At 37.7% G+C, this 27,693-nt stretch overlaps 1 protein-coding gene across 1 annotated transcript in view; it reads left to right on the forward strand.

Moving 5' to 3' along the window:
* CUL3 (cullin 3) overlaps nt 1–27,677 on the forward strand; it is a 54,672-nt gene extending 26,995 nt beyond the window's left edge. Inside the window, exons 4-16 of the mRNA XM_086754571.1 lie at nt 5,477–5,637; nt 6,916–7,030; nt 8,206–8,434; nt 9,999–10,144; nt 12,942–13,118; nt 13,790–13,960; nt 14,897–15,004; nt 17,966–18,090; nt 18,433–18,529; nt 19,591–19,725; nt 24,399–24,585; nt 26,013–26,158; nt 26,861–27,677. Coding sequence (XP_086610697.1) covers nt 5,477–5,637; nt 6,916–7,030; nt 8,206–8,434; nt 9,999–10,144; nt 12,942–13,118; nt 13,790–13,960; nt 14,897–15,004; nt 17,966–18,090; nt 18,433–18,529; nt 19,591–19,725; nt 24,399–24,585; nt 26,013–26,158; nt 26,861–26,992 — 1,929 coding nt within the window. The 3' untranslated portion in view covers nt 26,993–27,677. The remainder of the gene's footprint in view (nt 1–5,476; nt 5,638–6,915; nt 7,031–8,205; nt 8,435–9,998; nt 10,145–12,941; nt 13,119–13,789; nt 13,961–14,896; nt 15,005–17,965; nt 18,091–18,432; nt 18,530–19,590; nt 19,726–24,398; nt 24,586–26,012; nt 26,159–26,860) is intronic.
* Nucleotides 27,678–27,693: the final 16 nt, after the last annotated feature.

A 27,693-nucleotide genomic window follows, 5' to 3' on the forward strand; every position in this document is an offset into this window, starting at 1 on the left:
TCTAATCTTTTTGTGAGGGGCAGAGGCAAATCAATAGCTGCTAGCTGCATTTGGACAAAGTCAAGAATAGTTAACAATTAGAATAACCTACCAAAGCTAGCAGTGGATTTTCTGAAAAGTTGGAAGATGGAATCCAGAGCTTTCTAGGGGAGTAGCTGTCGTGTTTTATTTCAGTACAGGAGGTTCTGGATGCTCCAAGGCACATAGGTAGTTGGAGTGGATAAGGCCATGTTGTCTGTTGCTCTGATTCCATAAATCTTTGATCCCTCAAATGGTGTCAGAGAAAGCTGGTTTATCAGCTTTAGTGTATTGACCAGTATATTGAGGACCAAGAAGTCACCTGTTGGAGGAAGACCTACATGCTTCAGTTAGCCCTTTTGGGGGAAGATGAGATGTGTTTCTGAAGCATTTTTTGTGCTTAGGAGAGCAATGCCTTGACTCTTATTTGAAGCTCACGAGTGCTGTTAGAACACCCAGCCTGAAAACTTCTGAAGTTTTTCCACCAAAACTTCAGAAGATGGAGACCTGCAGCATTCCTGCAAGTGCAAATTGACTTCCTTTTGGTTGTATTTTAGATTCAGAACAGAATATAAAACAAATAAACTGGAATACCTTTGGAATATATAGTCTTTCATATGCTGTTTGACAGTTCCTCATTATTTCAAGTGGGTGTGCAGCTGAGGCCTCCACTTGACAAAGTGTTTGCCTCCCACAGGCTTTTTCCCTTGTACCAAAAAGAGACCCAAAGAAGGAGAAAAGGCGCATCTACAATAAAGTGTTTTTATAGTATAATAGTAAAAATGTAATACATTATCTTTCAAGATACATCTATAAAGTTTAGGAGCGCTGATACTTGTCTGTTAAACATCTATAATGTAACATGGTTTTTATGGTTATAAATTTCATTTTTATTAGATAGACCTCTCTAATGCAAGGAGCTGATACAATGGATAGGCTCCCTCGTTTTCTTTGACTTAGAGGGGCATACGACAAATTGACATTAGAAAATACATGCTTGATTACAAGTTAAAGCATAAGCTATCATTTAAAGTCTTAAAAGATTTGCAGTTTCACCTTTCTCACTGGGGTGTCCTGTTGAGTCAAACATAATTGTGCTCATTGGAAAGAGACTAAGAGCAGGAAACTTCTAGTCTTAAGTAGGTGTTCTTTCAAAAAGCTTGAAAAAGCTGCTAGTATCACGAAGTTATGAAGTGGAGAAACATTTATCGAAGATGAGACCTGGCTGGTCTTCAGAGAAATGATTTTCAATAACTTCATAAAATAAGGAAAGATTTATTCTTCTTTTATGAGGTTGAGTCTGAATGAAATGTAGTTTTCTGGTGATATGCTCCTGTCAGAAGTTGTTTATATCTCTTTATGCAAGCACAGCTAATACAATTTACATTAGAAGTGTTTTATCTTAAAAAAAAAAAAAAAAAAAAAGACACTATATAAACTCAGTCACCAGGCATTGTTGCTTGATATGCTTTTGTTCCACCAGAAGTAGTATATGCAATTATAATACGTTTATAAGTAAAGGATAACCGAATCCTTCTCCTCTTACTTTGTAGGCTGTCGCAATTACTTACCCATCAGTTCAGGAAATGTTCCTACTGGTACCCACCAAACCGCAGTCTGACATCAGGAAGAGTAAAACATTTCACATCCTCTTGAATTCTGATCTTGGTTAGGGTTGGAAGGGACCTTCGAAGGTCTTCTAGTCAAAGACGACTCTCTTAGATTCTTGCTTCGGCCTAGTGATTGTGCATATTCAACTAAACTATATCTGTTTAATGCTGTGTTTGTATTCCAGCTTCTTTTCACCCGTTAGCAGCCTAAGTCAAAACAAACACCTCTCCAACCCATCTTAATCTCTTTCCTCTGTTTAATTTTTGTTACTTCTGAAATAAAAATGAATTCAGATAGATCATTTTTAGAAATACATTTATTTTGTTCGTGGGGTTTGTACATTTTTGTAATACTTCATGACTAGAATACTTGCTGTTTGAGGTTTATGGCAGGATCTCTTCCTCAAGACGCTCTGTAAAGCTGACCTTTCTGCATTTTTAAAAATTTATTCCCTTGTCTCTTGTGTCGTGGTGTTGTCTGGTAGAAATCTGCTTGGTTTCTGCTTGGTTTCAGGTCTGTTGTAGTTCTAGTGCGAGGTTTTACAACCTGGAATTGCACAATAAAGGCAGATCTAACTTTCTTGAGACATTCCAGTTTCCACAATTGAATTTCACGTTTACATAGTTTTGCTGTATTTTGCAGTCTATGTGCACCGGCTCTCCTCCTGTAGTTTTACATGTTTAGGCCTCAGTAATCAGTGTAAGGGTACCTACAATAGTTTTCATTTAGCTACTGTATGTAACAGTAGCAGTGGAAGTTAGTCTTCTCTTCAAGTTACACGAGCGTGAGTGTCCTTGGAACATCCTGTGGAAACTGGGCTAAACTGGATTCTGTGCTGCCCCATCTTTGCGACTTGTACTCGCTAAATTTAAAGCAATTTCAGGCATGCAAGCTCAGCAGTCGCACCCCTGGCTGCATTATAGGTATATGGGTAGTCCCAGTTAAACACTGTCAGAAATGAACAATTACTCTTGAGAACACATCTGTGTATTTTGCAGAGGGCGGAGCATTCCCTCCTCATCTGTGCGGTGTCTTCATTTGGGCCGGCACAGACAGATAAGCTGTGTGAGTTTTGACCTCAGGGCATACGACTGTCATTGTTCACGGCTCATGCACCAGGTAGTAGGCAGAAGTGTTGTTTTTCAGAACTGGGATCAGACACTTGCTGTATATATACACACAGCAGTGTCTGAAGGCTACGTCATCCAGCTAGTCCATCCATGCAGAGATGGGGCAAAAAGTGGCTCGTGATACTTTACAGTGGGTAACTTGCTTTAGTTGAGATCAGAATTGTTCTGCAGTGTAAGCAGCATTGTAGTTTCTGAATAATTGCCGTCTGAAACTCCACCCTTGTCTCCTGAGAGTTACTCTTACCTTTTAAGCACCTGCTGCTTCTCCCCGTGGGAAGTGATTGCTGGTCTGTAGCATGTAGCCTTGTCAGTCAAACCTGTTCCCAAATGAGGCTTCCTGGCTCTAAGATTAATCATTTTAGGTTGGGAGAGCTTCCAGTCAACAGTAAAAGTCATCTGTTACCAGGGGTAAGCAAATCGGTATCAGACACATTCATGCTGCTGCTCTCATTTGAGTATTGCAGGGTGGTCTGGCTTACTAAAGAGGCATTGCTGCTCGCTGAGAGGAGTTTCTGGTGCAGTTACTGTTCCAGAAGCTATGCAGATGAGTCATGACCGTGGTTTTAATCCATTTTGATACCCTGTTGCCTGTGCTTCAGAGGTGTGAATATTCTTTGGAAATCATATATATATTATTTTCTCCTCAGGTTATGTAGTATATTAGACACCACTTTTTGATTTTCTTTTTCATCTCTTTGAAAGTGGTGTAAGCTTGTCTTGCCTCAGAAGCATCTTTACTTCTGTTCTTGATGCAAGTGTGTAAATAAGGGAGTGAAATAAATAACCCTGTTTCTGAATAACAGAAAAATTAGAGTAACATATTTCAGAAATCTAAACCACCATGTATTGCTAAACTGATTTCATGAGACAATCAGTAAACTTCTGAGTTTGAGACAGAACAGAGATTGCTTCATGAGCCACAGAGGAGGCATATCTGACCTGTTCCCATCAGATTTTTTGTTTTCATTTAAATTAAGTGCTGCCTGTCGGAAGGGAGTGAGTGGGTAATCATTCATGAATTGTGAAACCCAATGTTTCACTTTCTTCTGGTCATCAAGTGGTAATCTGGCATGTAATTAGTATATTAATTATTTTGCCATGTAGATTCAGCTGCTAAAATACTGAAGGGTGTGGTATCTGTTCCTTCTGATTTCTTCTAATTATGGAATTTATATAACCTTATAATTCTATAATCTTTTTTTCCATAGTCTGAAGCGTTATTTATTTTTTTAATAGTACGGTTTTCTAGATGTTTGAGTAACTTTACATTTCAATTCTGTGTGTGGTAAAACACTTGAAGTTAATTGATGGAACCAGTGGAGAAGCTAATCTTTGTACTCAACTTCAAACATTGCTCTTCATCCTTTATGGAATTTGATTTTTTTGTGGTTGTTGTTATATCAATGTAAATTCTCAGAAAACCTTGTTACGATCAGATTTGTGAGTGGGTACAAAACACTTAACTTTTTCTAATAATATCATCCTGAGGTTTAAATGGTAGTAAAGCAGTATTTTTAGTAATTACCCAAACTATTGCATTAGAGGAATAGATTATGCCCAGACAGAAATTTAAAAAATAATCGTTGCTTGTCTCAGAAATAGTCTGTAAAAACTCACAATTTTTCTGTTGTTAATGTTGTTTTAAATCATCTTATCTGGTCTTACTATACATTAATTTTTCTGGCTGCTACTAACTTTATTACTAGTCTTCCTTTTCTAAAGAGTTGATAAGTTGTGAGAGAGGAGTAGAAAGGGGGAGAAAATTTTTGGAACATATCTGCAGATTGCAGTAGGACACTGAGGGTATCTGCTCAGCAGTGTCTCAGTCAACTCCGTACAGTGATGTTTGTGCTGTGGACTTTAATACTGAGCTGAGGGTCAGCCTCAGTTTGTAAACGCAGTAGCTTAGGGCTAGTGGATAGTCGAGGAGCTTGATCCTTCCTACGGACTGAGATTATGTAGAGAAATAGAATTTAAACCCATATTGAAACATGAAAAATATTCTTTCTTCTCTCCTCCTTCTTGTCTTTTTGAGGGAGTGTGTGTATGCATGTGATTTTACTGAAGTGTAACAGGATTCCGATATAGTTGCTCAAGTTGAATGAAAGTGAATTTATTTTGATGGAAAATCAACAGAAGTCCCTACGTACGATGTTGCAGTATCAATCCGTAAACACTTTAACTATAGCTAGTCTCATTTTGACTTTACTTTTTCTTCTGTTCATTTAGTGATGCTATTTCAGGAAATTTCACTGAATATTGAGGGGAGAACTGCCTAAAAGGAGTGGTAGGAGGATGCGTGGGAGATGGAGAAAAATTATTTTTTTTCTTAATGAACAAAAAGGGGTGGATGGAAGAGGTTTGAGTAGATAAGTAAAACCTCTTTCAGATTGTGCTGGGAATTTTGTCAGTATTTGGGGATTCCCCTGCCCCCAAAGTAAAAAGTGGCAAGGTTGTAGATTTGTTCTGACATGCTTGAGTCATAAATGCTGTGCTTACGCTCTTAAGCAAAGTAAACTTTCTGGGTAAATGAAGTTTTGGGAAATGGGACTGACTTTGAGTTTTGAGGGTATTCGTAATTTCCTTTTATAAGGAAAGAAGAGAAGATTCATTTGGTTATTTCTGTACAGTGCAAATATGACCAATCTCTTGAAATTTTTAATAGTGTGGGTATACTGAATTTTATATTTTACTCCTGTGTGTGCCTTTTGTTGTAGGATCGTGTGTATGTGCAACAAAATAACGTGGAGAATGTCTACAATTTGGGCTTGATTATTTTTCGAGACCAAGTTGTACGCTATGGCTGTATTAGGGATCACTTGCGGCAAACTCTACTGGATATGATTGCAAGAGAAAGGAAAGGAGAAGTTGTAGACAGGTAAGATGTGTGTATGTAAGTGACTGTCTTTTGTTATAGCTAACACCTGTCAATTTTTAAGAGTGAATCAAGAACACACACAAGTAAATAATTGCTTAAATCTGCATTTCTGATCACAAGTAAAATTTCTACATAACCTGGAGTAATGTATTTCGTTGTACAGTAAGGTTTAGCTTAATGGCAAATGGAGAAACTCATTAATATATTTTTTTTAGTATTTATCTTGTGTTTTTTATTAGAACACTGCTTAAATCTCTTCATTACCACCTTGTGCCAGAGCATTTGGTTATAAAAGTGACGTTTTGACAGTTCTCTGCCAATTACTACCCTGTATTACCTCTACTGAGAAAGTGTTTAATTTTCTTTTGCCTGACTTTTTAAATCATTATTATTGAAGTTTTCTTTTTTAGTTCTATTTTCCTTCCTCATGTTTCAATCCGTCTGTTTCTTGGTAGCTCAGTTGCACCTCTGAGCTTTTAAATCTCTTCCTCGTGTTCTCCAGCCAGTTTAGTAGATGTGGCATTTTGTGCCACGCACTGCAGATAGTGCAGCTGAAGTAGCTTCACGTTTGCAAGTTTTCTTGTGCTTCTCCAGTTTCAGAGCAGCTGTTGGATGTGGAGACACGTAAACTCCGTGCTCCTTTGGCTGCAGTTCTGTGACTGAGATTGCCCAACATACAATTTATGAAGAGAAAAATAATCCCTGGCAACAGCTGTGTATTGTCCCCTACTGCCAGAAAGTGGAATTTTTTCCTGGATGCAGTTCTTTTGTTTTCACATTTTATTGATGTGTTTTTATGCCTGACCAAATGCTTAACTTGCTGATACATTCTCATTTTGTGTTGTTTTTTAAAAAAAACAATCCAACCAAACAAAAACCCTCAAACTTTGCACAGCAAATCTCATCTGTGCAGTTGGTTTGAATTGCTCAATTCCAAGCTACATGTGCAGTTTTCAGTTTTCTTTGAAGTAGTGTTTTTACTTACTTGCTTGTGTGTTGAAATACATTCTTCATAGTTTTCCAGGTTAGAACTTGCTTCCCTATCATTGTATTTAAAATATTCAGTGACCATTGTCAGCTCATTAATTTAGTTTAGAACAGAAACAATCAATCTTGCTCCTGTAATCTTCCTACTGTGTACCAAACAGATTTAGGATGGACTTTCTATTACTGTATTTTATTTAAGTTGATATTATGTTCTGAGTTGTTATTCTGCTGTGTACTCTGTCTTACAAGCATGTAGATTTCTCAAGTTGTTAACAACTTACTTTTTGGCAGAGGCGCAATAAGAAATGCTTGCCAGATGTTAATGATTCTAGGTCTTGAAGGAAGGTCAGTCTATGAAGAAGACTTTGAGGCTCCGTTTTTGGAGATGTCTGCAGAATTTTTTCAGGTACAGTAATATTGTAATATTGTATTTGAAATGTTGTTGCTATAACTGCTTGGAGTTGTGAGAATTGGTGGTACTTTAAGTAATTGCTTCTTATTTGAGTATGTCCACTTCCATTAAATAAGAAAAAAAAAAAATTTCTTCTTGAAATACCAGTAGCATGAAAGGTTCAAACTGTTTCAGGCTGGGATTGGAGAAGGGAGACTACTTGTCGAACTGCCTTTGAAGTTTTATTTCCTTTGTGGTTTCTGCATTCATGAGTTATATTTTATAATAAAATTAACCAAGTCAAGGAATTAAGTGTATCCAAGTGGCTATCCAGTTGTTGACCAACCACTAAATAACATATTTTAAATATTTCCTGAGGTTTTTTGTGAGCTGGTTTCAGGAAAAAAAAGACAATTGAATGATTGTTGATTGTAATCATGCTCCTCTATTACTGGAAATTGATAGAAATTGTAAAACATGTTAAAAGATACCTAGACAAGATAGTTTGTCAGTCTGCCGGTTCTTATGCAGGATTGACTGTCATATCCTCTGATCTCCAAACTTCTTTGAAAATCAGAAGCATATATTGCACAGTGTTTTAAATGTCATTGCATTCTGTTTTTCATTGGTGCTACATAAAATTAAGAAAAATAATTACTTCCATTTAAGTTAAAGCTCTGCCTTTAAAATAAAAAAAAAAAAAATCTTTCCTCTGAAAGACTACACTGACCAGTATGGATAAAACCAGTTCGACATGAAATAATGTGTTCAGCATTGTTGCTGATGTGAATAATGAGAACTGGTGATGCCCACAACTCATAAATATGCCATAAATTCATATTTGAAAGGAATCTTTGCTTCTTCCCTCTCCCCATCCTTCTGTTTTCTTTGGACCTGTGGCTAAAACTCTGTTTGGTAACTGGAAACTAGGTTGGCTGAAGTTGTTTTAGTATGAAAAATACTACATTCGTATTTCATGTACCTTCTTACGTATGAAACAGTGTAATAGAATTTGTATTTTGTTCTGTGTATCATGGGGCTTTTGTTCTGGGGTATCAAGATCTCGTTTGCTGGACATGCTGGGTTTGATTTGAACTTGCTTACCGATGCTGATCTGAAATAACTAATACATTTCCTTTTCCCCTTTAAAAAAAAAAGAAATCTAAAGTATTAATTTGTGTTAATCACAGATGGAAAGTCAGAAATTTTTAGCTGAAAACAGTGCTTCTGTGTATATAAAGAAAGTAGAAGCTAGAATCAATGAAGAAATAGAACGGGTGATGCATTGTCTGGATAAATCAACAGAAGAACCAATTGTGAAAGTTGTTGAGAGGGAGCTTATTTCCAAGCATATGAAAACTATCGTGGAAATGGAGAACTCTGGGCTAGTTCATATGCTGAAAAATGGGAAGACAGAAGGTAAGACTGCGTTGTGTGGGAGAAATGCTTATGATACTGCGTGTTGGTTTTAAACATAGCATAAGTGGAGCTTGATGTTTGTGTCCCTGTGTGATTGTAAAAACTCTTTGGTAGCTCTGTTTTGCAAACATCTGAGAATAGTACTTCAGAGACTTTTAGAGGGCTCTTAAAAAGGAGCCCATATGTGTAACTTGTTTCTGTGCAATACCACATATGGGTACTTTTTTGGTAAGCCAAGTATCTCTTAAGAAGAGTACAAATCTATTGTAGTGATCTGTTACCTGTTTTCCATGAGCCATTTTCTTACTTTTCCTCTAGTGTGTAGCTGTCAAAATGCATCGAAGTTTTTTGGCCTCCAAGCGGTTATTTAAAAAGTGCTAGTATGAATGACTGACTTAATAGAAGTATCACAGGACCAGTTATTGGGGAGAGGGCTTTGTTGCAGAAAAAAAACGTTGGCTGCTTTTCCTTAAGAAGCAGATTTGGTTTTCCCTAACAGAGGGAAATAACTGACTGAATGGAAGTTACTATGGAAGGAGATAGAACATAAGTTTCTTAAGCAGTATAATGAAAAGGGTGATTGTAGGATCTGTATTTGGAAACTGGTGCTCATGCTAAAGCCGTGAGAATGGGGAACAGACTTGCTGCTTAGATTAATGGCCTTTGTTCATTAAAGCAGCTTCACAATTACTAGGTGGTTGTCAGAGTGACAAAGTGAGCAGATTTCTTAGAGGTAAGAAAAGATAATTACTATATCAAAAAGGAAAGTGATAATACTATACTTGACTTTTTTTTTTTTTTTTTAATATCCAGTTAAGATAGCCTTCAGGCTGAGGGTACAAGGATTTTGAAGAGTATTCATAAGATGCAGGAATTAGTTTGAACTTCTGTAGGCCCTGTGGGGAAATACATGCTGCATTGTGAAGATAAGATTTCCCATAAATGTACAAGGATGGATTGCTCTTTTGGAAAGCACTGTTTAAGCTAAGCCACTTATCGTGATTTTAGATGGATGAAACAAAGTAGTGTAAATTTATATGCCTGACTTTAAGGCAAATATGAATTAAACTCCAATTTTTACCAGTTTTTGCTTTTCATACAGAAACAAGCATCTCATTAGTAGTGTCCTATTTGTTTTAACTTAGATTTTGCTTGTAACTTTTAATACAGTATTTGATTTTTGGAATTATAACCTCGGAAGCTACATATCACTGGAAAACATAATCTTACTGAAGCTTGGAGTACACCGTTCTTTAATGCAAGCATCAACTTTTGCTGGCCTGAGGATCAGCAATAGCAGGTTCCATGCTGTAGACAACCTAGAATAATTGAATACCATCTTTGTTTTTAATTTTGCGGCTGCTGCAGTCAGTGTGTTGTCAGGGGTAAAGGAAAGGGGACATCAGAAGATTCTAGTGCCTGAGCTGCTTTTCTAGTGCCTGAGGGATGCTTTTGTGTCTCAAGTGGCTGAACTTTTACTGTTGTCTTTTTTTCTATGAAATGAATGAGTTACAGGAGTATCACAGAGGGTGTCCTGCATAATCTCTCTCATTCTTGTTTTCAGACCTTGCTTGCATGTACAAGTTGTTTAGCCGTGTGCCAAATGGTCTGAAGACAATGTGCGAGTGCATGAGCTCATACCTGAGAGAGCAAGGCAAAGCACTAGTTTCTGAAGAGGGAGAAGGAAAGAATCCAGTTGACTACATTCAGGTAGTTAAATATTTTAACTTTCTCTTCTTCCATTTTTCCCACATTTCCCAAAGTAAGAGATAAACCTTAATATTGATTCAAAAGGAATTATTATTAATAGCGACATAGATCATTTTGTTTAAAGTGTACGTGTTCTAAATTTTCAGGCACGTTTAGAACTCTTCTTTTACCACAGTTGCTTGGAAAGTATACGCTCAGTTTTTGTGCTCTTCGTAGCTGCTTTTATTAAACAACATATTCAGGCTAGTTATCTAACTGCTGGGAACTTTTTGGATTATCCTAAGTAATATTTGCCTCCAGAGAGAGTTGTACGTCTGCTGGCAAATAGCTTTATAGTGTCTGTTTTGTTTAATTTTCCGCAATGTTAGCTATCAATGTTTATGGAGACGAAAATCACATGACAGTGTTTCATGGCACAATTAACTGTGGCTGAGAGGTGAATGTGTTATAAATCATAACCAATTACTTGCTTCGTTCTCCGTCTCCCTGAGAAACAGAGCACTTCTGCGTGTTAAAAGATGTAAGTGTTCTTTCTTGTTCTCCATCTCGCACTAAGAAGTGATGTGAACCATTAATTTATCGAAATCACAAAATAAGCTTCAGGAGTGTTTGTTGTCTTTTCTCTGCCATTGTCTCTGAGAATATGGTTTTAAATTTGCACATAAAATCTTTAGAGTTCATTGAACTTTAAGGAAGTGTTTTTATAGCTGGAAGGTGTTTTATACTTACTGTGAAAATGTGTTTCCATTAAACTTTTTAAAATGTGTAGTTCAAGTCCTTGTGTCTGGTCTTTATGAGAAACATTTGATGCTGTATGTCTGTTGTAATCTCTGCTCTTTTGTTTGAAATCAATAACTTTGCTATAACTGGTTACTATCATAAGAAGCCATTTGAGTATGAAAACATTTTTGATTGGATTATTAATTTTCTGGCAGTGCTGAAGCAAACGTCTTGCCAAGCTTGAACAAGAATCACCTCTCCAAGGACTGTTAAAAAGAAGAGAGAATGCCCTTTGAAATGTATTAGTTTTAATGATTAAGGCCTGTTGTGTTTCTTGTGGTAGTACGATTTTTAATTTATTTTTTAAAAGGGGCAAATTATGTGGAAAAATAAGTGCCTGGATTACTTTGAAGTAATTTTTGCTCCTTTAAATCCTGGTGGACCTAAAGGGGTATCATAAAAAATTTAACTGAGAAATATTTTAAAACTTAATTATAAAGATGCTATCAGTGTTTCCTGCTGCAGAGGCGAATAGAGTAATGAAGCTGAAGAAGACTCACAGCCATGCTGCATGTGCTTCGGCAGAGCTCATCCTCAGCCCGTTAGTGTGCACCCCAGCCATCTCACATAGGTGTCCTAGGGAAGGGACTGATGTTTGATTACCACTAGAGCCCCAAATAAAAATAGCTGTGAACTGAGAAACCACCTCACTCTTCCTGTCTCAGCCATGTTCATCTGAATCTTTCCAGGACTTAAATAGCAGTAACAAGACAGATGAGGAAGCTATGTTGTACCATCTAGAAAAAAAACTTCATCATAGTCCAGCACCGCTTCTGCAACATGACATCACCAAACCCTGAGCATAAGTGGTGAGATGATTGCAAAAGCATTGCTAGGGGATTAGATTTAAAACAGCTTCTGATGATTTGAAGGGATGTAAAAATGCTGCTGTGATTTAAGGTGCTAACAGTTTCTCCTGTTTAACACCAGGTTGTTCAGATGGTGTACTCCTGGAGAGGAGACATAAGCCAACCTTGGTAAACAGAGAGATAGTGGGATTTACTTTGAATTTAAAATTTCTAATACGCATTAATTAACCTGTCTAAAGACCATTCCTTTAAGTGAGATGGTGAGTTCCTAAGAGACATTACTACTTCTTTGAGTAATTCTTGAATGGCTTCTTTAAGTAACCACATGTAAATAATTTCTTAAGGAACTGAGATCTTGAAGATCATTTAACATGAACAAGATATGATACACACATGATTTAGACAAGTCTAATGTCTAAATGTTATATTATATACTTAGCAAGGTGCTCAAAGTGATTTAAAGATGCTTCCCCCTTTTGCACTCAGTTGTTTTAACTTGACATGAAGATGGTGCAGACCCTAAAAATTAGTTAGCTTAGAGGAGGTGGTTCAGTTCACGCCTGTGATCTTCACACCGTGAAAACTGGGGAGCTATTGCTTGTTTCTGACTTGCCTATGTTCATAGTGACTCTTAAAGATCAGTAAGAAATGTGACTAAATAATATAGAACGTGTCCCTGGATTTAAATTAGAGGAGGGGAAACCTAACAAGATTTGTTGATGTTGCAATGTGTTTTCTCCTCAAACTTGCTGAGTAGCTGTAGGGATGCAGTTAGTGAGTGCTAACCTTATCTTTCCCATATCCTGTGCTTATGATTGTGACTTTGTCAACGTTATTTGAAATGGAAAAGGCTTAACAAGTACAACAAATGCCTCCTTTAGTTGTGGATTTAAAGATGCAGTAAATCAGGCTCTTTAACAAGGGTGATTAAAAAACTTTCTTAATCTTTGAGCAGTCTGTTACAGCAAACTGCACCAGTATTTGACACCAGTATTTTAATCAGTTTACCTGAAAATTGCTTCTATGAGAGATTTATGGCAGCTATAGATATTTAAAAATGGAAATGAAATTTCAGATATTTTCTAACATGAAGAGCTTTGCAGAATCTCTGACTATAGACGTGGTCCTCTCTACAACTTCATCTATTATTACTGTTTTATAGCTTACAACTCCAAGTCAGTGAAAATGTTTTTGGTTTTTTTTTAAAGGGCTTGCTGGACTTGAAGAGTAGGTTTGATCGCTTTCTTCAAGAATCTTTCAATAATGATCGACTCTTCAAACAGACTATTGCGGGTGACTTTGAGTACTTCCTCAACCTCAACTCTAGGTCTCCAGAGTACCTCTCATTATTTATTGATGATAAGCTGAAAAAGGGAGTCAAGGGAGTAAGTATACATTAAATTTAAAGATCATGCTCTTTTTGCATGCCAGAGGACTGTTACCACATGTGTCTCTTCTAGCTGAAGTACGACCGTTTCCTTCAGTCTTACCTCATAGCTTCTTTCATGAAATTTTTTGAGGTCCAGCACCTGGAACTGAACAGGTTCAGCTGAGGCTTTAGTGGCTCTGAATAAAGCTGAATATTATTGCATGCATCTTTATGCTTTGGGAATCAAATAGTAAATTATATTTATTTGTAGAATAAATAATAATTTTGTCTGTTGTGGCACTAGCCAGGCTTTGGAAGACGAGTCTTAACACTCAAGCTTTCATTCCCAGGTAGCTTTTAGCACTCCTAACACTGGTTTCCATCTGTGCTTTTTTTAAATAATTAAAAACTTGTTCAGGAACTTTTCCTGTGTTCATCCAGGCATTCTACCCGTCCATCGTCTCCCTTCTCCCTCACAATTGCTTTTCCCTCCATTTTAAATCTATTTCTTTGCACAGACTCAATGGAGTGGAGACTGTTCTTTTGGCTCTGTCGTTCATGTGTTAAACTGGTTTTGTTGGCTTCTTTATAGGCTGCTGTTAGACCATATGCTTGCTGTGAATGACTTTAGGTTGTGTAAGACACTTGTGCTGGAAGGTTAAAATGGGCAAATTATTTCTTTTACAGCTAACAGAGCAAGAAGTGGAAACTATATTGGATAAGGCAATGGTTTTATTTAGGTTTATGCAAGAGAAAGATGTTTTTGAACGCTATTACAAGCAGCACTTGGCAAGAAGACTTCTCACAAACAAGAGTGTTTCAGATGACTCTGAGAAAAATATGATATCTAAATTAAAGGTAAGACAGTATCTGTGTACCCTGTACGTGTTTCATCATGGTGGTTTCCTCTTTCAAGGACAAACATACATCTTGATTGCTGTTAAATACAGATCTGACTTTAAAGCCTCAACAGAAAGTACGAAGGGATTCCCTGAATAATTTTTGTAAATAAAATCAAGGAAATACTGGAAATCACCTGTGATGAGAGTACAATCTAGAAAACAAAACTAATAAACTAATTTTTTCAAAATTTGTTAAGATTTTCCAAATAAGAAGAAAACTCCTGTTATCTAGTGACTAGATTTGAAGACATTTCACAGTAAAACTTTTTTATTGCATGTGTAGTTGTTTTTTAATTGCCTTCATCTGCAGACTAATGATAGTGCTCACTTCCTTTTTGATTAAGTAGCTTGAGATAGATTTAAAAAAAAGGTCTTCTCAGTGTCTGGAAACGTGTTTTCCTTAGTTGGTTCAGTTTACTGATTAAATAAGCCAAGGGATGGAGAAGTAAAGCCTAAAGGTGAACAATCCTTGAAGCAAGTTCTAATGCAGCTTCTTCCTAAGCAGCATGATAAATGGCTAGGGAACTTCTGAACCTGGCTGATTTCATCCTAAAATCAAACTTTACTGACCCGCAATTTTGACCTTGATCTGATAAGCTTTCGCAGATTTTTTTTTTTTTTAAGATGAGATAGGAAACTTAAAAGAAACAAAAAATACAATAATATAGAAAAAAGAAGGAAAGCAAGTTTAAATATGTGTACAGTTAGGTCCTTGTATGAAGAATGAAACTTTTTAAAGTTCTGAAAGTAGTGCAAATGGAAATCCCATTAACCAAATGTGCAGAAATAACATTTTTAATCAGATTTATAAAGTAACTCTGTCTCACAGTTCACGTATCAGAAGCTCTGTTTTCATAGTGCTGGCACAAAAGGTTTACTTTGTGTATTTCAGACTGAATGTGGGTGTCAGTTCACCTCTAAACTGGAAGGAATGTTCAGGGACATGAGCATCTCAAACACAACGATGGATGAGTTCAGGCAACATCTTCAGGCAACTGGGGTAAGAGCGCGGGGCTCTGCGTGCTTGTCCTTTTGCTTCCGTACAAACCCTACACCTTGATGAAGGCTTGTAGTTTTTAAAGAGTCGGTTGGAAGCCCGATCCACGGCTTGAGCAGTGCCCATTCGTTCCGTGAAATCCTGTTTCGGCACTTCTTGTGTCCGCAGGCTTCTGCCAGGGCTTTGCGGCAGGCGCCCGGCTGCTCCCGCCTGCGGCCGGCAGGGGGCGGGCGGCGGCCGCCGGCCCATCCAGCTGTGCCCAGCTGTGCCCGCCTCCCCGCCCGGGCCGCCTGCTCTCCTCTGCCTTTCCAAACCGTGTCACCAGCACCGCCTTCCCTTTCTCGTTCTTCGAAGGCCATCTTCACTGCCACCCGTGTTTTATGCTAACGGCAAGAAAAACATTCCATGCTGCGGGTGTCTGACAAACATGCCGTCTCGTATTCAGCTTTCCTGATGCACTTAATGCCTTTGTTAAAAGCAGAAGTACAATTGTATTAAAATTACCAAATATGGACTTAGTTCTTCAATCAAGAAGTGTTACACCTTCTTGTAAAAGGGGACCTCTGGAATATTGCATAGTGGAAAGATCACTGCTATTTTGAGATACCAGTTTGCTTACTGCAAACACTTCTTTCCTATACTGATACTTAGTAGCACTTACTAATGTATAATAAACAGCCATGTAGTTCCCTGTGTGCAGGTAAGTCTGTACATCAAGCATGTTTCAGAAATCTGAATGCCAGGAATATATGTTTGTGACTCTACTCTGCCTGATGTCCCTGGTTGTGCAGGGTGATTTAAAAACTGTGCTGTCTTGAAGCACTCGGCTGAAATCTTCCCCATCAGTGTACTGTGAATCATCATGAGTGAAAGAACAGGATGCTCTGAGTGGTTTCAGAAAGGGCTGTAGAGGCACATATGGATAGATATAAAGGTGTTTGTGCACAGGCAGCTTTACCACTTTTTTATTTTTGAGGCTAATTGAGTTTTCTTTCTAGAATGCTTGAAATACTAATCTTGAGAGCAATTTATTAGGATATTCCGGTTTTTAGGTAGCATGCAGGACTTGTACGTGGGGGGGAGTGTTGTGCTAAAGATTCATGTACTTTACGTGAGAGTTTTACATTAAGTGAGTTAATAAACAGTGTCTCTATCTTCTTTTTAGCTATGTACAGCTGATAGGATGAATTTAAATTGTTAATAGATATTCTGCTAGGCCTTATTTGAAACTTCATCATCTTCTTGGCAAGGGACCAGCAGTTTGCCTGATGGCTGGCTAATCATTGCTCCTCTCTAAATAATCCTGCCTGCAAAGTCTTCTGCTGGATCCTATATTCTGAGATATAGGTGGTGCCAAGGACTGCGTAGATGGTGATTTGTTTGCTATCAGTAAGTGGAAAGCTCAGCACTAGGGAAAGTCCAAGCTAATAGATGATGAGTAATTTCTACAACGGTGATCCTGAAATTTCGGTTTGTTGGAGTTTGGTAAAAATGAGATCAGCTGAAGGCACTTTCCATTAGTTCATACCATTTTTGTGCTGCAGAGTCATCTTGTAAAATAAACTGCTTCCCAAACTTTTTCAAGTCACACACTGTTCAGTGCTCTCTATAATGTATGATGTGAGGCATTCTAAATGCATGCTGTTTTCTGGTCTGGCTAAGACCTAGAAAAACTGGGAAACTGTTGCCATCTCAACTTAGACATTTCGATTCCAGATAAAGAGATTATCTTTGTCTGCATTGATGGCCTTTCCCTGCATTTTGGCTGGAGGGAGAAAACTGTTGAAGCTTTTTTTTTTTTTAAAGGTGATTCACAGATTAGCTAAGTTTTCTGTGTCTAAATGTCTGTTTGAATTTCTCTGTGAGCCTCCTGACATCACTGATGTGAGATCAGAAGCATGGCAGTAATGCTGGGTGCAGAGCAACCTTTGTATAGGTCTTTAATTACTTTTGCAAATTGTTCCTCTTAAACCTTGGTGAAATTCAAAGGTATTTCTTTGAGTAGCCTGTCACTGGTCTGTCTAGTTTTTTTCAGAAGTTTCCTAGGCCGAAGTTTGTTGATGCACAGAGGCATTCAACACACAGAATACCAAAACTTTTCTGTAGTGCGTGGAAATGCTACTCTGCTGTTTAATGGTGGAAGTTTCTGAGTTCATACGACAGTTTTTAACCTTCTCAAATATAATGTGCTCTATTTTTATGTAGTAGTTTTATAACAAGTTGGATGTAGTATGCTTTGGTTTTTCTTGTCCACAATACTAATACTACTTTGAAGGTATTAGTTATACCTCCTGGAGCTGAAAGTAGTCAGTTTTAAGTTTAATAATATTCAGCTTAGTTGAGATACCCAGTGAGGATTATGCTCACCAGAAGCCAGATGTTTATCACCTACTAACAGAACTACTTTGTAGATCAGCAGTTGGGTTGTAGAATGTTTCCTAACCCGTGCTGAATATTTATGGTAATGGCTGTCTTTAGGGAAAGTGGCTGGCTTGTGTGTGTACCTTGCCGACTGGAGGTAAATTGCAGAAGCTGTTTAACAGTCGATACTCAGCATTCACTCTCTGCTTCCAGAAAGTAAATTTATAAACAGTTATTTTGAAACTGATACACTTAGCACCCTGGCTTTTACTGTATGTCATCAAAAAACTATCTAGAAAGAATTGTTATATGTATTTTGAGTTCTGTTTGTCATCACAGACATTTGATTCTTGGTTAAGAATTTGTTTTGTTAAATTCTCTATCTCTTAAATGCCAGAGGGGAATGATGTGGGGGTTTTTTGCTGTACTGTCTGCTCTGATAGTGATTAGCTAATTTGCCTGGCTTTGTAAAAATAATATTTGTAGATGTATGTCTATTTTTTTCTTAGTCTGAAAATTCTATACATTCTACACTGACATAGAAAAACGGTGAAACGTGATCCTGTTTTAAAATAGCGGCTGTTTTTTTCCAATTGTCCCTAGGTCTCATTAGGTGGTGTTGATCTTACAGTGCGGGTCCTCACAACAGGTTACTGGCCTACTCAGTCAGCCACACCAAAGTGCAACATCCCTCCAGCTCCCAGGCATGCTTTTGAAATATTTAGAAGGTACGTATTAAACCGGATTTTTAGGTAGAGATTTTAAGAAACTTTTAAAACTTAACTTACAGATATGTTTTACCATTAGAGTTAAAGACGTGCTAGCTAGCATACTGCTGCTCTTCAGTTCATGTGAAAATTAGAGAAAGCAGTCGTTACATCATGAGGCTTGCGGTTTTGGTAGCTTTTAATTAGAATTCTCACAAGAGTAATGTTTTGAAAAAGCAAAAGTTAGAAATTCTTTAGTGTCCTTAATGGCTGTGAAAAGTCCATGTAACTGTTTAAAGCCATTGCCTCTTAGATGCAAAATGTGAGCTAATGTATTAAGTTCTGGATTCAACGATATTACAGATTTTATTTAGCCAAACATAGTGGGCGACAGCTGACACTCCAGCATCATATGGGTTCTGCAGATCTCAATGCCACTTTCTACGGACCTGTTAAAAAGGTAAGGTATCAAGATTATGAAAATATTGTTTGGTTTGTTTGTTTTTTTTTTAAGTAAGCAAATGCACATTTGTAATAACGTCAGAATTTTGTAAAATAAAAGCTTACCCATTGGTAATATAAGAATAAAAAAAGATGCCTTCCATTGGTTTTATAGTCTGATTCTTCCTTTGTAGCAGTTCTGTTTCTGCTCCCCCTCCCCTCCCCCAAACCTAATTTGAATGAATCACTCAGCATCATCTTGTCATTACCTTGTAGAAAAGTAGTAATTTTGATCTTGAAGGGACCTCAATGCTCTTTGAGTGATTTGGGGGCTGACTGAATTGGTCAAAAGTGAAATGAAACTTGTTTCTCTTTGGAGTAACTTTTGTTAATGTGAGAAAGTGTTGTTAAGCCAAGTTTAGCGTACTCTTCATATGCAGAGTGCTAGCAATGTAGACAGCATTTTTTCTAACGTGAGATTCTTAGTAAGAAGTCACTGCTTAATGTTTATATGTACAAGAAAATAGTTTTAGTGATTTAGACCAGTTCTAAAATGCTAAGCTAGAGGTAGTAATGGCATGATGCTTGGGAACATACAAGGCAAAGCAAAGTGAGAACAAATTTTTTTATAACATAAAATATTAGTAATGTGCGTTTGTGAGGATGTTAGAATTGTATTACCATAGGATAAACGTTTTGATAATTTTAAAGATAAGAGTAAGAAAAGTGGAGGAGTATGGGCAAGCAGTGGAACAGGAGTCAGAGAGGTGGTGAAGTCTGTCCTTGGAGATGCTCGGTATTTGGCTGGCCACAGCTCTGAGCATCCTGTTGTAGACGGCCTGGCTCTGAGTGGTGGCTGGACCCTGGGACCTACAGAGATGCCTTCAACCTCAGTCACCCTGCGATTCTAAGACAGCTGCTGGAGAGACATTCTGCTTATGCCACCAAGCATATGCTCTTCTGTCACTCGTGTAGACCGAGCTCCTAGATAATTGTTTCGTCGTATAACTTTCACCTTACCAAGGTAAAATATTTTGCAGTGGAGAATAATCTAATAGTAATTTTGTCATTTTAAAATAGGAAGATGGCTCGGAGGTTGGCGTAGGAGGTGCCCAGGTAACTGGCTCAAATACACGGAAGCACATATTGCAAGTCTCCACTTTCCAGATGACGATATTAATGCTCTTTAACAACAGAGAAAAATACACATTTGAGGTACGTGCTGTGGCTTTCTCACCTGATTTTAAATAACTGATTTAGGTACTGTCTCATCCTCTTGTGTAAACCTTTGAAGGTCAGGTGCCTCTCATTCTATTTGAGCATGGATCAAGCCAGTGAATACGGGAAGCAGATCATTAGCAATGCACCTGGGAAGCAGTCCTAGGGGAGGAAATCATTTGGGAACAGAAGTTTTCAGAAATGTTGAAGAGTTGTGAATGTGGTTGTTCCTAGGCCACAGAGCTGGAATGCAGCAGGTGGCTCCATTTGCTCATTTTATCTTTGAGAAACTGGATCTAGAGGCCAAAGGGTGGAGAAGGGTTTGTATCCTGGCTTCTTAAACACTGAAGTGCTTAAATTAGCAGGCTGAGTGAGCTGTAGGACGAATCAAAGAACTCGCATCCCTTCTCTGTGCTGGAGAGCCAGAAAGGACAATGAAGAAGGTCCGGGTAGGTTCTTAACAAGGAGACTAGAGGGGCGTTGCTGGGAAAGGTTGAAGAGGTCAGCTGATAGGTGATAAAGAAGCCTTTGGGAGTGGAGGAGGATCCTGTGCTGTGAGGTTTGAGCATTGTATTGTTAATGGTAATTAATAGTTTCATTTTTTATGTTACCTTCTGTTTGAGAGAGCATTGGCAGCCTTGAAAAGCTGTGTAGTTTGAGTGGATGTCCAGGTCTTCCTATCTACTTTTGACTGTGCTATGCATAGCAATCATTTGCCTTTTTGTTTGAATTTTGTTTTCAGCTTATTTGGCATACTTCTAACCTGTTAATAAAGAGTGTTTCTTTGGAACCATCTCAACTGGGATTAAGGAAGGCAGAGTTTGATAAGAGGCTCTTAATAAACTACTCATAGTTAAAAAAAAAAATTATTTTAGAGCACAGAAAGTCCTCTGTGTTGTGAAATCTATTGCAGAATCATTACAGCTTTGAGTACTTTGTCTGATGAGTACTTGGGGGTGTGGGGAGAGAGTGACTTAACAGCTCATTTTTTCTTGAAGTTGGTGTTGAAATTGGGCTGGTGGCTACCTTAGCCCACAAAATTGTAGGCTTTACGAGTGGAGCCTCACCCATGTATGAGTAAATAATACTTGGTAGAGCAGAGAAAAATATGGTTTTTCATATGTGCTGTAAATTGTAGTTTATTTTACTAAGACCAAACAATAGAGATATATGTCCATGTGCTTTTAGGTTGAGTATGTCTTGTTTATTTCTGCTTTGGGAGCTCTTAAACTCTTGCTTTGTGTCCCACTGTAACCAAAACATTAAGAAGGCATATTTGTTTGGTTTGGTTTCTTTGGTGAAGCGTGTGGGAGTTGTCTTTAACTCAAGCCAGGAAAGCTTATGAAAACTTAAGAGTTCATTGTTCATTGATTATTGAATACCGCAATTAGTTGCTAGTGCTGGGCAACTCTTGCTTCTCTGTCATACCAAATCAGTGCTTTTACTGTGACATAGCATGAGAGGTGAGTTGTGGTGTGTGTGCTTGTGTGAAGGTAAAACTGTCTGATAGACAAGTGTTTCTGCAGATTCACAGCTGAAAAGATAAATTAGAAGTTGCCTTCACCATTAAACAGGCATTGCTGTTGTGTTTTGCATTCAGTGTGATTATTAATTGCAAACTCGGCAGCATCTTCACAATAATCCTTATAGCCATTAGGCCATGTCATTAAGAGAAAAATGGGATAATAATGATGCAGAAATTATGCATTAGGGGCTATAAAAACTTAAAGGATTATTACATAGCAAAATTTATTTTAAAAATGTATGAATTTATTGCATTCCTATACAGCAATGTGTTGTTTATGCAAAAAAAAAAAAAACAAATGTGGTGGCCAATGCTGCTTGAATCTAAGAACAAGCAAGAAATACAAATGTGACTGTAGGAGAAGTAAAGTTGTTGAATAATTCCACAAAAGTGAGAGATTAGGACTTAAAAGTGGCTTACCTGTTTTCTCTTTTGCTGCTCTGTGCTTTGGAAGACATACAAGTTGAAGTGTGTAAATAAAAATAAAAATGCTTGTTTATTTTTTGTCGTTTTAACAAAATGTCATAATGTTTTTCCTTCTAATTTTCTTCTGCGCATTTTCCTTCTAATATTTTTAGAACTGAGATTGTGTTACAGGTATTGCTCTTATGCAGGACTCTAGTGTGCTCTTTAAAATAAGGCATTTTTGGAGATGGGGAAAAACATGTAAGTTTTTCACTGTTACATCAAATGTCTGTATAAAAATATGTTTAGAAAAATGGTATGCTACAGACTGAAGGAAAAAGCGCAGAAACATCTGTTATCCACATTTACTTTCATAGCTAATCTTTCTTATCTAGCTTGAAGTTTTTGCCTTCTGAGGCAGTAGATTGCAGTGTGATTCTTTCTGTGGTTCTTATTTTAATGCTAGCTTATAAATTCTGAAACCCAAGTGGTTCGCATACGGTAGTGGCTGAATTGGAATGCTGCAGAGTGGAGTAAAATCAACACAGAAATACATAGTGGTTGGTATAGGGATGTTTCGCATCAAAAAAAACCCCTCCATTTTAGCTCTTTGTTTCGCTTTCATCAAAAGCAGAGTATATGTATTTCCTTGTAGAGTGATTTAGTTTTGAAAGGATTAATTTTAGGTGTTGATCAGAAGTCAAAGTTTGGGAGCCTGCACGTCGCAGGCATTACACCGTTAATAAGCTGGCTTTGGTTTGGAGCCTCGAGGCTTTACGTTTACTTAAGTCCTAAAATCTGTCACTGTGCATTCGGTTGTTCAGTTTATGCTGATCGGTCCATTTCAAGGCTTTTTGTTTGTGACCGTGTAAAGAATTATAGCAATTTGGGGATTTTTTTTTTTTTTTTAGTACTACTTTGTGCTGGATCTGGAAAAAATTGCATGAAGGTGCCAGTTGTGTTTTAGATAAAGCAACAAATGAAGAGATAGTAACTTTCTGTGAGCTACTTGGGAAGTGGTGTTTTGATACTAGCAGGTAGTTAAAACGTGTGGATATGTGTCACTTACTTCAAATACTATGAATATTTATTAATGCATTATGCTAAGAATGCTCTTAAGTTTTAGAACACTTTATTATTTCCCAATCATCCATAAGCAGTAGATGTCAAAAATTCTGATTTTTTTTTTTTTTTTTTTTATTTTAGACGTGCTACTTTTTTTAAAATTTACCTCATTCAGACATATTTGAACTCATGTCAAAAACACAACTCAACATGATTTCACATAAAGTCAACGTTGTACATGTAATGTTGGGTCTGTAGTTGAAAAGTAAGGCATACTCTGTGCCCTGGCATCGCAGAAACCTGATAGTGAGATGTAGATAAGATGCACTGTAATTAATTACAGGGTCTGAGTAGAGGCCAGTACAGATAAATTATTTTTATTGCATGTTGTCAGCAGTGGACGATGACGGAAGAGTGGCAATTTTTTCTGGATTGATTTTAAAAAAACTTGAGTACACTCAAGAAATAACATCATTTAACAGAACTTAGTTGTACCCTGAAGTTTAATTTTTCTGGTCACTATTTAAAGAACTTCTACCAAATTCTTTATACGTCTTTACAGATCGCAGCAATTTCAGTTGTTACTGCTGCTGTTAGCCTGAAGGTCATCAGATTGACTTGTGTGCCATGAGCATTAGGAATTTATGGGGACAGTGGGAGGGCTTGATACTGCTCTTGGAACCAGAGGTGGGGAAGCTGGGGAACAGTTATGGCTGTGAGGTTTATTCTTTCTGTTTGGTAGTTTAATGTTTAGCTGCTAGAGGTCCCTCAAGAGTCTGAATGGGAACGTGAAATCAGGGATGTCTGCAGTTTCCTCAGACTAGAAAAAGGGAGAAGATAGAGATGAGGCTAAAATGAACTTCTCCTGAATGGGAGCTCAGTAAACAAGCGAGGTTTGAGGAAGCAGTAGTAGTTGGCCTACTCCTGGAGCATGTTAAGATGTCGTTCTGCATTCAGAATAATTTGCTTCCTAACTCGTGGTCACTGGTGACTTCTCTGACATGGCTCTCAGCTGAACTCTTAGGAGTACTGACAGAGGTGCAACAAGTTAGGTACATGTTTTTACAAACCTTCTTCTTCAAAATTCGTACATTTGCTGGACTATGATGGAGGTTTTGTATTTCACCTAGGGAAGTCCTAGCAAAGGACATCTGGGCTGTAAATAAATTGTTTCAGGCTATCCAGAAAGGAGGTATAATTAATCCAGATTATTTCTGTGTTACGCTGAAACTAGGCCTTGTTTACTTCCGCTTGAAAATGAGATCTTTACAACGCTGCTGCTGAATGCAAAAGCATTCATGCAGTTTTTTGCCAGGAATGCTCAGGAATATCATGGATGCTTTCCATCACTGAGTTACTACTGAAAAGGTTTGATTTCACTCTGTTCAGCAAATGCTGGAGACGGGGAACAAATCCTTTCAGCCGTCTCCAGACTTACAGTGAAATGAAACAGCTGGATATCCATTCTTCTATTTTCAACTCGTGGTGACTATTTATTTGACAGAATTCACTCTCTGCATTGACTCAGGTGGATCATTTTGCGTAGTACACACTGAGGCTTCGCTACTGCCTCAATTCTAACCTTTCAAGCCTTACAGCTGTCACAGCAATATTCTTTTGCATGCTTGAAGGTGGACATTTTAAGCAATAAACTAATTAAGATGTTTTTATTTAGGAAATTCAACAAGAAACCGATATCCCCGAAAGAGAACTGGTTAGAGCCCTACAGTCCCTTGCATGTGGCAAACCAACGCAACGTGTTCTTACAAAAGAGCCGAAATCAAAAGAAATAGAAAATGGTCATATATTTACAGTGAATGACCAGTTCACATCGAAACTACACAGAGTCAAGATTCAGACAGGTAAGGGAGCTTTATAGTCTTCTGTCTTACAGTCCCAGAACTGCCTTAAAGTGTCAAATGATCTTTTGCAGGATTGATGTCCATACAGGTAAAAGAAAGGGAGTAGTATATTTTTTTTTGTTGATGATTGGTCGTGTCAAAATGAAAACCCAAATACTGAAAAAAGTGTGGAAGTCACAGTTAAGCCTTTTGCTTCACAAAATTTGTAATAGTCTCTTAAAAGGAAATGCTGAAAAAGAAATCAAACTCAAATAGTAAAATTAAAAATAGGCTGCTGATTGATTCAGAAATTGGAAAATTGCCTCATAAGTTGCTGTACTGCTGTGAAATGGAGTGGTGTTTTTAGCCCAACAGCTGTTTCCAAGTGCCAGTAACGGTTTGGGACAATGATTTGAGTTTAACAGATACGAGAAGCTGATCGGTACAATACCACTTCATTAGTTCATCAGAGTGCTGGTTTGTATTACGCCCAAGTAATGATGATACCTTTTTGTCTAGAAGGCTCTCTGGAAATAATTTGAGTTGTAGCATTGCTGTGGATACACTGCATAGAGCATTTTGGAAGATTAGTTCTTAGTTTCAGTACATCTAAAAATATTTTCTGACTTTGCAGAACTCAGTACCTAAAACATACAGCACCATGGGCAGTGTTTTAAGTGCAACCTTAGTAATTCACGTGCTGTTTGTTGCATGTCATAACTTGTTGGGCCTCTGCGCAGCACGCTGTGCCCAGGGATGTAAGCGTGTAAAAGCCAGTCGTACCCGCATACGTTACGCTGCGTGTATCCCTCTGCGTAAGTGATAGCTAGACTGTCTTCGTGCACGTGCAGAGTGCTGTGGTGTCAGCACACTTGCCTTGTCTGGGGCATCTTTCTGGTGAGCAGGAGCGCAGCCGCCAAGTCCAGCATCAGGACCCAAGACACTTCCCTGGTATAATTAAAGTAAACTCTGTGACAACCGTTTGAACTTTAAAGTAGAAGAGAAGAACAGAATACAAAGAATGTAACTGAGTTGGACTATTTCTTCTGACTGACTTTAGTATTTAGCTAGCATTTCACTAGTTTGTGAAGTAAATTTTCAATCCTTTCTCTATTTTAATTAATGGATTATTTGCTGTATTAAAGAGAAAAAATATTTCATGGGAGATGGGGGTTGGTGGTGCCTCTAAGCAGATTTGAGTACTGTTCAAATCTTAACACAGCAATAATTAAATAACAGATTGTTACCTTGTCAGTTGCTATCAAAATATGCCAGAAAGTGTTAATATGTTCTTGTGGCTGCTTTTCATCCAAAAATCAAGTTTGAGAATGTCAAAACTCAGGAAAATATAACTTGATGTCTAGATGAAATAAATAGTGAAGCTAACACTTACACAATGAAATTAATTTTAATTTTTCTAACATACTTTACGTTCTCTTTCTTTTAAGTTGCTGCCAAACAAGGAGAATCTGATCCAGAAAGGAAAGAAACAAGGCAGAAAGTAGATGATGACAGAAAACATGAGATAGAAGCTGCTATAGTTCGGATAATGAAATCTAGGAAGAAGATGCAACACAATGTGCTAGTAGCAGAGGTATGCTTGTACACGGTTTTGATACGGGCTTGGGAATCCTTTTTGATTTTCCTGTTAATTCATGCAAGTTTCCTAGCTCTCACTAACGTGATTCTGAAAGGCTTTTGAGGGATGCTGTATTTAATCCAGCCTTTCTTCTTTCTCCCTGTCTATCTGAAGACATCTAAATCCTCGCCCTTCAGTTTAGAATGTACTCATGAGTATATCTAACTTTCCTTCCTCCTTTTAGCGCTATTATGATGTTATCAAATTCCTTGAAATAACACTCAGCGACAAAAAACACAGTACTTAACATTAATTACTTTCTGCTTTGATGTCATTACTGACTGCTGGCTCCAGGTTTGAGAGATTTGAGCTCTTAGCAGAGGGAGAAAGAATCCTGCTGCTCTTAACTCCTGAGTTCTGACAGCTTCAGGAATAGTACGTGTTTTCCACTCGTGAACTCCCTCAGGACTGTGAAATTGAGAGGATTCTCAGGTTGTGACCATGCCTCTGTAGAGGGTCAGACTTCGAATCGTACCCAAAAATGAGCAAGCAACTGACGGGGGAAAAAATGTCAGGAGTTTGCAAATCACTTCTTATACTTCATGGTTGTAGCCAGCCCTGTCTAAGTACATTTTTCTCATTATTTTGGTCAGTTAGGATGCTTAAGGCTCTTAGTTCCCCGGTGATCTTACATTACTGTTTTTGATCTTGTTTTAGGTAACTCAGCAGCTGAAGGCCCGATTCTTACCAAGTCCAGTTGTTATTAAAAAACGTATTGAAGGACTTATTGAGAGAGAATATTTGGCACGAACACCTGAGGATCGCAAAGTATACACTTACGTAGCATAAAATGCGTTCAGAAAATTTGATTTATTCTTGGACTATACTCTTCGCATGAACTGGGAAGTTCTTTTAAATCATTAATATTAAGACGACCATCTCTTCTATTAAATTACAATACATGTTCTAGACCATTCAGATCAAGCCTTTTACTCCTTTTGAGAGTTTTCGACATCAATTGATTGAGCTTCAGGCTTTTCAACGTTATCCCTGTAGAGATCATCCTTACAATTCTTCGGGAAAATGTGAATGTGCCGCGTTTGTTTTCAATACTGTATGAAAACAGAAAAATAAAAACAAATTTAGAAAATACAGCTCATATAAAAAAAAATAAAATTGTTGGAATTTCATTTCCCCAGATCTTCAGTGTTGATGTAAATGTGTTTCTGTAGTGTTGCTTAGCACTTCGCGCATTGTATAAGTTGGGTTTAAAAGAAACCGCAACTGGTAAGGCAAAATTCCCAGTTATATTGCTCTGCTTCAAATGTTTCTTTAACTAGCCATGTTTAATTTAAATATCTGGTAATTTTTTGAAGACCCGAGCGGACAACTTGAGCGTGTTTCACTCTTCCAGCTGCACTCACTGTTCCAACAACATGAATCGGGAACTTCTGGGGGCTCCGAAAAGACCGTCATAATTTTGGCTTTCCCTTCTGTAATTTGAGTTCTTCTAAATTAAACTCTATATTGATTAGGTTTGTTCTGGTTTC

The sequence above is a fragment of the Chlamydotis macqueenii genome, chromosome 9, assembly GCF_036417535.1.
Source record: "Chlamydotis macqueenii isolate bChlMac1 chromosome 9, bChlMac1.mat, whole genome shotgun sequence".
NCBI classification, from domain to species: Eukaryota; Metazoa; Chordata; class Aves; order Otidiformes; family Otididae; genus Chlamydotis; species Chlamydotis macqueenii.